This window comes from Microtus ochrogaster, unplaced genomic scaffold (genome assembly GCF_000317375.1).
Source record: "Microtus ochrogaster isolate Prairie Vole_2 unplaced genomic scaffold, MicOch1.0 UNK2, whole genome shotgun sequence".
NCBI classification, from domain to species: Eukaryota; Metazoa; Chordata; class Mammalia; order Rodentia; family Cricetidae; genus Microtus; species Microtus ochrogaster.
In genome coordinates, this window is record NW_004949100.1 from 24,713,575 (window position 1) to 24,723,758 (window position 10,184).

The 10,184-nt window shown below is 38.1% G+C and overlaps 1 protein-coding gene across 1 annotated transcript in view; it reads right to left on the bottom strand.

Annotated features, from left to right (window-relative positions):
* Window positions 1–10,184, bottom strand: part of Sugct (succinyl-CoA:glutarate-CoA transferase) — a 663,319-nt gene that overhangs the window by 636,448 nt on the left and 16,687 nt on the right. The window contains exon 5 of the mRNA XM_005365470.3: window positions 3,353–3,473. Coding sequence (XP_005365527.3) covers window positions 3,353–3,473 — 121 coding nt within the window. The remainder of the gene's footprint in view (window positions 1–3,352; window positions 3,474–10,184) is intronic.

A 10,184-nucleotide genomic window follows, 5' to 3' on the forward strand; every position in this document is an offset into this window, starting at 1 on the left:
AAGAAGAAGAAGAGGAGGAGGAGAAGAAAGAAAGAAAGAAAGAAAGAAAGAAAGAAAGAAAGAAAGAAAGAAAGAAAGAAAGAAAGAAAGAAATTTACATCCTATCAATAGAGGATGGAGATTAAGAAGATGCTAATGATAGAATATTAAAATCAAAATTTCGTTTTCCAAGCCACCTCCTTTCCTGAATTCCCTGCCCCAAAGGAATTTTTACTAAAGGATATTTACTATTCCCACCAAAATTCCATCTACTCAAGTACTGCCATGTTTATCCTTCTAGAAGGAAAAGGTAATGGAGTGGACAAATAGAAGAAAAGTAGTATTTTTAGATGTGATGGAAAAAATTCATCTGCTAAACATTATTAAAAACATTCCCCAAAAGCACAACTTTACATTGTTAAGAGGGGTACCTTTGTAGGTCTACAACTATAGAAAGGTATAGAGTGATCATTTTTCAAATAATTTTAATCATTTAAATGTTAATAATATTTTTTAAATTCTTTTAAATTAAAAATATTATCATTAATAATATAATTTAAAATCTTCCATTTATAAAATATAAATCTGTACCATTAGAAAATTGCCCTACCCAGGTTCACAAAGAGCACTGCAGTTTTTGCAAAAAGTTATTGCTGGTTAACAATAGCTTTTTAAACACTGCCCCCTACTGTTCACATTCCGCTTCCTATGAAATTATAAGGACCACTGAAATAAAAACAATCAAGCCCTTCCGCCTTTGAAATCAGTTTAGCATTTTTGTTCAGCAGGCCAGATTTTACAGATTGGGACAATTTCCACTATACAACTGTCAGGCTTCATTAAAGCAAATCCCAGGCATTTGAACATTACTCCCATCAGTAATACAGCCAACTCCAAACGGGGCAGAATTGGACTTGGGCAGCACTGACAACACAGTAGCAACACTGAGAAATGCCAGGAAAGACAAGAATCCCCATGGTGAAATGGGCAACCTTAGACTGGTATGATCAGTCTTATTTTTAAAAATTAAGAAAAAATCTAGCAGGAATGACAAACTTCTACAAAGGAAATGAGCCTTGCTTTATACCCACACAAACTCACAACTCGTAGATGACTTTTGCTTTCAAATGGTTTGGTGACTAGACTTTATGAATAGCTGCTTAGCTCCTGACTTCTACTGGTTCCAATATTTTTAACAATAAACAAAAGAGAGCAGCCAAAACAAATCTCAGGTAGAGGGCTCAACATCCTGTCATTACAAGTGTATGTCAGCACTTGTGCTGGCCAGTTTTCTGTTAGTGTGACACAAGCTAAGTCATGGAGAAATGGGAACCTCAGCTGAAAAAACGCTCCCACCAGCTTGGCCCATGGCAAGCCTGTGGTGCGTTTTCTTGATTACTGGCGTGGGAGGGCCCATCTTACTGTTGCCAGTGCCACCGTGGTCCTATGTGCTATAAGAAAGTAGACTGAGCAAGTCATGAGGAGCAAGCCAGTAAGCAGGACTCCTCTGTGGCCTCGACTTTCCAGGTCCCTGCCTTACGTTCCTTCCCTGATTTACCTGGATGTTGAAATACAAGCTCTAAGATGAAATAGACCCTTTCCTTCCCAAGTTGTTCTGGTCATGGTGTTTCATCACAGCATTTCCAAGACTGCGAGGTATGGAAGGTGATGAATCACTTAATATTAAATCAAGAAGCCTAGGGGATTTATCATATAATAATTGACACAATAATGGAGTTTATAATGTAATTTTCATTTATGTATATATTTGGATCATATTTACCCATAGCACAATTTCCTACCCCATCCTGATTATCTTTATTCCTCTTTCCAAATGGCCTCTCTTTTGATTTCATGTTTTTAAAACTCTAGATTCAACATATAAGAGAAAAATGCAATATTTGTCTTTCTGAGTCTCATTTTGTTTAACAGTTTCATCCATTTTTCTACAACCAAATGATTTCTTTCTTTGTAGCTAATTAAAACTTAATTATGTCTGCACACTACATTTTCGTTATCTGCTTATGCGTTGCTGGTCAAACTACACTAATTCCATAAGACTGTGGAATAGTGCAGTAATATGCCCTATTAGATATCTCTAACATATGCTGACTTTAATCCACTTTGGCATAGACCCATGAGTGGTATAGCATAATCATACATTATTTTAGGTTTTTGAGATGCTGTCCTTATTAATTTTCACAAGAGCCATAAAAATTTATATTCTCACCAAAAATGTATGAGTTTTTCTCCCCTACCTGCACCCCCTCCAAAGTGTTTTGTTGCCTGTTTCCTTAAAGGGTAGCCATTCTGACTGGGGGAGGCAGAAACTCAATGCAGGCTTGATTTGCACTTCTGTGGTGTCTAACAACATTTAGATTTTTTTAATGTAAGAAGCTTGGGTTTTAAAACTATTTACTATTAAACAGTTGTGTAGCCTCAGGTCCCTTAGCAATTCAGGCCACTGTCTAGATATTTTGCTGGCGACCGTCAGGAGGTAGCAGTGAAAGGAAATAGAGACAGATGAGAGGGGTTTTACTCCAGAATGCCTTGCCCCATATCTCCCTAATCTCCTAACACTACCACTAAAGAATGTGTTCCATCCATTTTCCTCTTAGATGAGAACTACTGTGGTATATAATCTTTCTCCAAGGCCTTTTCTTCATTAAATCTCACAATTTGAGGCCATTGTGGTAGCACACATACTTGTAAGCCTAGCACTGAGAAAATGAAGACAGGAAGATCAGGAATTCAAGATCATCCTTGACTACAACATAGAAAGTTCAGGGCCAGCCTGGCCTACATGAGACTACAATATAGAAAGTTCAGGGCCAGCCTAACCTACATGAGACCCTGGGTCAAAAAAAAAAAAAAAAGAGGACAGAGAATTGGAGAAATGACTCAGTGGTAAAAAACACTGGCTGCTCTTCCAAAGGTCCTGAGTTCAATTCCCAGCAACCACATGGTGGTTCACAACAATATGTAATGGTATCTGATTCCCTCTTCTGGTGAGCGTGGTGAAGAAAGGTCACTCATATACATAAAATAGTCGTGGGGGTACAGCTCAGTGGTAGAGCATTTGACTGCATATACATAAAATAAATATTTTTTAAAAAACTGCAGAATTTGAGAATTGGAAGAAAACTCAAAGTTCCACAATAATAACTGAAAGCCCAGAAAACCCTTTGATCCTAACTATAGTTATGTACAACTGTAGATTTGGGAATTCAGAGAAATACGAATAGCCAATAAATCTATGAAAATGTCCAATTTAGGTCCTTAATAGTTCTGTTCAGCAGACTCTGTGGCTTTTGGAGAAGGTATGCAGGTTTCTTATAAAAACCTCACTAAGGAGAGCATGGGGTTGAAATACCTGTGATGGAACAGTAGACAATACGAGGAGCAATCTTGTCTATATCTTCATACCCTAGGCCCATCTCAGAAAGTTTGCCAGGGACATAGTTTTCCACAAACACGTCACAGATGGCTGCAAGCTGAAGGAAGAGGTAAAAATTAATTAGATTTTTTTTGAGGAACTTCCAAACCTTCAACAACTTTTCCCACATAATAATGCTTTCATTTTAATAAAATTCTCGCATTGTAAGAGTCCATAAAATAATCACAGGATAAATGAAGCACATTTATGCAAATATAAAATCTTGATCAATTACTTAAACTGCTACAATCAAGAAAATAATGGTTATAATATTTTTGTAAATGTGTGCTATTAAATAAATTCTGTATCCTTCAAGCGTAAGAAACATTTACTGAACATAGTCTGTCGAAATGTATTCTCAGAAGAATAAGTAAAAATAAAGTATAAGTACATAAAATAGATTCAAAAAAAATCTCTTAAAACCTTTACCAAAAAGCCCTAAATGCAATTATATAATATATATCATCATTATAGTCTATTTTTTATACTATTTCTAATTACAATACAGTTTAATACATTAGAACATGATTCTGAAATGCCTTCATACTTTCAAGTGCTTTTTCCAAAGAATTTTAAGTTTCTTTCATGAGCTGTATTTTGTTTTGATTTTCAGCAACTGAAGGAGTGAAACTTAGCAGACATCTCAAAAAGAGACTATGTAATCCTTTGAAGTTCTAGAAATAAAAGCACCAGATGAGTTCGTGACCTTTCCGGAGACATATGAAAAATACATTAAGAAACATGAGGATCATAACACTACTCCCGAGCAGGGGTTTATTTACTTCACATCTTAGAGGTTTGAGGATAAACCACCAATATTAGCTGAGGCCCAGTGAGGACTTCGTGGGGAACACCATTACAGGGCATGAAGCATATGCAAGAGTGATCAACCACACTGTGAAACACGAGGACAGAAAGCAGGGTTTCATCATTCTAATGAGAATTGGAATCCCACAGGAACCACCTTAATTTATTTTGAGGACAGATACTCTCATGACCATCTTCCATTTTCACTATATTCTGCCTCTTACTTGTCCCACCATATCCCAACATTGTCATACTGAGGACTAAACTTCCGAAATAGGAATTCTTGGTGCCACATTCAAACCCAATCCAAATAATAGCAGAAAAAGAAAAGTTGCATGTGTGTAATGAATATATCATTGGATACAGGTATCCTTTCCAAATCTCAGGTTAAGCTGAAAGGCCTCTTATATAGGTGAGCTTTACAGCAGACTCCAGGTGTATTTATTCTATTGCTATGATTAAATGCTCTGAGTAAAATCGACTTAGTGGAGAATAGGGTTTATTTGGTTTACACTTCCAGATCTGATCTATTATTAAGGAAATTCAGGCAGGAACTGAAGCAGAAACCATGGAGGACCGACTTTCGGGTTCATGTCCTGATAACTTTCTTCTACAGCCCAGACCCACCTGCATAGGGATGGTACCACCCACAAATGGAAGGACTTCCCACTCCAGTTGTCAATCAAGACAATCTCTCTTGATATAGGCACAACTATAGGTCAATCTGATCTGGACAATTAATTCCTCAGTTGAGGTTCTCTCTTCCTAGACGACTCCAGGTTGTGTCAAGTTGACAATAAAAACCAACCAGCACACCAGATGAGCCTCCACACAAGGGCATTTTTTTAATGCTGCTGCTTCTACCAAATGGTTCTTAGGAGAATGGAAGGAAAGTACTGCTATTAAATGCAAAACACACTTTAGTTACATCTTAACTAATTCTCAAATTTTGTTGATCTGTTACTAACAAAGCAGCCCTTGCAGGTATCGTAAGGAAACAATAAAGAAAAGAAATGAAAGGACTAAAGAAAGAACGAACGAATGAACGAACGAAAAAAAGAGAGAGAAAGAAAGAGAAAAACTATCAAGTATAGCTAGACTTCTATACTGCTAATATTTGTTGCAATTTGCACTACATAATAATTAATACAATGTTTAATTATGCAAATTCCATTAAATACTTTTTAAAAACACTATTGGGTTGCAGAGGAGATAAGTCAGCAGGTAAGAATACTCTCTACCCTGCTGCACTTCTAGAAGACCCAGGTTCAGTGGCCAGCATCCACATGGTGGCTCACAATCATCTGTAGCTACAATCCCAGGGAACTCTAAAACTTTCTTCTGGCTTTTACAGGCAGCTCATATATATGGTGGGCATACAAACATACAAGAAAGACACCAATACACATAAAATAGTAAACAATAATCATTAAAATTGTTTAAAACGTATGGCAGAATCTTTCCTCCAAAAATATCCAACAACTTGAGTTTGATCTCCAGAGTTTACAGGAAGAAGACAACTGACCCTCACAAGTGCTCCTCTGACATCCACATATACTCTATGGCACTTGCATGCCCACACACAATAGATAGATAAAGATGGATGGATGGATGGATGGATAGATAGATAGATAGATAGATAGATAGATAGATAGATAGATAGATGATAGATAGATGAAATGTTTGGCCATTTTTAATTGAAAATAGATTCTTCTCTCATACGATACATCCTGACCACAGTTTCTCCTTCATTTACTCCTCACAACTTCCCCTCTACCTGTCCTCTCCCCCTAGATCTCAGGGCAGGCCTCAAAGAGACAATAACCAAACACAACAAAACAAGACACAATATGACAAGGCAAAAGATCTCATATTGGCCAGGCAGTGGTGGCGTATGCCTTTAATCCCAGCACTCAGGAGGCAGAGGTAGGCAGATCTTTGTGAGTTTGAGGCCAGCTTGATCTACAAAGCAAGTTCCAGGACAGGCTCCAAAGCTACATAGAGAAACCCTGTCTTATAAACAAAAACAAAATAACAAAACAAAACAAAAGACCTCATATTGAGGCTGGACAAGGCAACCCAATAGGAGGAAAAGAGTCCCAAATATGGGCAAAAGAGTAAGAGACAGGCCTTCTCCCACAATTAGGAGTCCCACAAAAACACCAAACAGCCAGCCATAACAGATAGGCAGAGGACTTGGTGCTGACCCATGCAAGCCCTGTGCTTGCCACTTCAGTCTCTGTGAGTCCTTATGAGCCCTGCTTAATTGATTCAGTGAGCCATATTCTCCTGATATCCTCATCCCCTCTGACTCCTACAGTCGTTCCTCCCACTTTTTAGTGGTGGTCTCTGAGCTCCAAGCAGAAGACTCACCCAAATTAGAGAATTTAAACTCTGTCTCTGGATAATATGGTTGTCAGTCTGCACCCATCCCATCCACTGCTGGAGGAAGCCTCTGTGATGATAACCAGACAAGGAGCCGATGAATTAGTATAGCAGAATATCATTAGGGATAATTTCAATGACTGTGTTTCATTATACCCTAGGTTTCTATATTACCCGGTCTCCAGTTCCTGGACATCCAGGCAATGTAAGAGTGAAGGCTCCATGTAGGTACCATTCGGACCTCTCCACGTTCAATGAGTTATGTGGATATAGTCCTCAGCAATGAGGCCCCACTGTTCGTTTTCTGAGAGCAACCCTCTGTCCTAGCATCAGCCTGTGTTGTTTAAGGATCTCCATGGTACCCCATTGGCCAATAACTCAACTGAATAAAATAAAATAAAATCCAGTCCTATCACTGGAAGCCTTGCCTGGCTACAAAAGAGAGGCAGTTCAGATTTTATATCCTCTATTACTAAGAGTCCTAACTAGGGTTACCCTCAGACCACAAATAGGTGAGATCCTGTCTCCACAAATCCTGAAGACTCCACACCTCACACTCCACACTGAGTTCCTGTCTCTTTCTCCTTATATTCCTCTCACCACCCAGTCATATAGCTCCTATCTCCAACTCCCTAGTGCTGGGATTAAAGGCATATGATCCCAAGTGCTGGGATCACCTTTGTGTGAGCTCTGTTTCTCTTTTAGACAGATTCAATATTGAGTAACTCAGGGTGGCCTTGAACTAACAGATACTCGTCTGCCTCTGTCTCCCAAATCCTCATATTGAAGGTGTGTGTCACCACTCCCTGGCCTGTATGACTGACTAGTATCGCTGCTTTGTCCTCTGATCTTCAGGCAAGATTTATTTCTTAAAACACAAATAATATACTACTACAAGTTGTCACTTGTTTATTGGTCTTAGCCATTCTGAGAGGTGTAAAATGGAATCTCAAAGTAGTTTAATTTGCATTTCCCTGACAACTAAGGATGCTCATGTTCTTTCAGTATTTCTCTGCCATTTGTGTTTCCTTTATTGAGAATTCTCTGTTTAGATCTGTACTCCATTTTTAATAGGATTATTTAGGATTTGTTGCTGTTGTTGTTGTTTTGGTATCTAGTGTCTTAGTCCTTTAGCTGATGTGGAATTGGTAAAAATCTTTTCCCATTCTATATCTTCCCACCTTTTCAGAATGACTGTGTCCTTTACCTTATAGGAGCTTTACAATATCATGAAGTCCCATTTATTAGCTGTTGATTTTAGTGCCTGCACTATTGATATGACATTCAGAAAGTCTCCTGTGCCAATCAATGCATTCAAGGCTATTCTCCACTTTTTCCATATCAGGTTGAGTATATCTGGTTTTATGTTGAGATCTGTGATTCACTTGGAGTTGAGTTTTGTGCAAGAGATAAGTATGAAACCATTCACATTCTTCTACATGCAGATGCCCAGTTTGATCAGCACCATTCACTGAAGATTTTTTTTTCCAGGGTGGTTTTCTGGTTTCTTTACCAAAAATCAGTTGTCTATATGAATATGAATTTATATCTGGGTCTCAGTTTGATTCTATTAATCAGCATATCTGTTTCATGCCAATATCATGTTATTACTATAGCTCTATAGTATAGCTTTGTTTGTCGAAAGCTAGTTTCGACATAACTTGTATGTTCCAGGGATGGAGCATGAGGATTAGAATTATTAGGCAAAAGGAAAATAATATAGGAAAAATAAGAGACAGAAATATAGGACAGCATCAGGAGGGACATTCAGTGAATACTGAATTTACCTCCTTTAGCCTTTTACACACACATACTTTACTCTAAAAGAAAAGGGGGGGGGCAACAGACTTCATTAGCATGACATAAGGAATAGACTTGAATTCTCCTACCTTTGGTCCAGGTGGAGGGGATCTACTTCAATACTGAAAATACTAATTAACCACACTGTAGGCCAGAATCTCTCGTTTGTAGCCATGTCTGTTGTTAACAATTTTGAGAGGTCAAAGGCAAATATAAGCTCAATCTCTCTGACTTTCAGACAAGATGGAATAGGCTCACATTTTTGGGTCTCCACATTTATGGTAGAATATTTGATCACACTGTGAAACTCTGAGACTCTTTTACTAAAATTAACCTTGGATCAGGGGTTGAAGCCAGTAACTAGTTGACAGGAATTAACCACAACAAGGAAGAAGGAGCCAGGAATATGGATAAAGAGGTGCACAGGAAGGAATAGAGAGGGACTTAGGAATTTGCTGTCTTTTTGGCTTGGGATGAGTGGAGAGATGCTTCTCTTGCTGGGTCTTCAGACAAAAAGGAGGGTCAGCTGGCTGCTTCTCAGCTAATCTAATCTAGTAGGCTTTCACTCCAATGTCTGACTCCCGAGTCTTTACTGGTAAATAAAACAATAGACTCTTAGTTAAAACCTACATTTGTTTGCCACAGCCGGGGCAGCGTCAGTGGGGCAGGAAGTCCCACCTGGACATAGTCTGAGCTTCTGCTTGCTGAGGGGCCACAGAGTGCAGAAGGTAGTTAAAATATCAGTAGACTCAGCTGTAGACACTAGCTTACAGAAAAACAACATAACTTGATATCCAGAATGGTGAAATCTCCTGCAGTTCTTTTATTGCTCGGGATTGTTCTAGGTATCCTGGGTTTTTCGTATTTCCATATGAAGCTGGGAATTATCCTTTCAAGGTCTGTGAAAAATTATGTTGGAATTTTAGTGGGGATTGCATTGAATCTGTAGATTGTTTTTGGTAGGATGACCATACATACTATGTCAATCCTATAAATCTATGAGGATGGGAGATCTTTCCATCTGATGATATCTTCTTCAATTTCTTTCTTCAAAGGCTTGGAGTTTTTATCATACAAATCATTTTGTGTTTGGTTAGTGTTACCCAAGATATTTTATATTATTTGAAGCTATTGTGAAAGGTGTTGTTTCCGTGATTTCTTTCCCAGTCAGTTTATCATTTGTATATAGAAGGGTTACGGATATTAGTTAATCTCGTATCCAGCTGTTTGACTGAAAGTGCTTATCAGCTGTAGGAGTTCCCTGGCAGAATTTACAGGGTCACTTAGGTATACTATCATGTCATCTGCAAATAAAAATATTTTGACTTCTTTCCTTCCAGTGTGTATCCCCTTGATCTTCTTCAGTTGTCTTAATGTTCTAGCTAAGACTTCAAATGCTATATTGAAAAGCTATGGAGAGGGTGGATAACCTTCTCCTGTTCCTGATTTTAGTGTAATTGCTTTGAGTTTCTCTCCAATTAATTAATTTTTTTAACGTTTTCATAGTCTTTAATAAAATGAGCTTTTAATTTATTGTTACAATTGTGTCTCGCCATTATGAAACCTTCCACAGTTTCCCTTTAAAAAGATTACTCTTCACTGGTGCTCCACATCTCTAGACTGTTACACCTCCAATAAGAGACTGGCAATATCTAAAGACATTTTGTTTTTCGGTCTGAAAACTTGGATGAGAGTGTGGAGTACTGTTACTGATTTCCAGAGAGTAGGACTTAGAACATGTCCTTGAAACATAAGTTACAACTGCTTCGAATTTCTT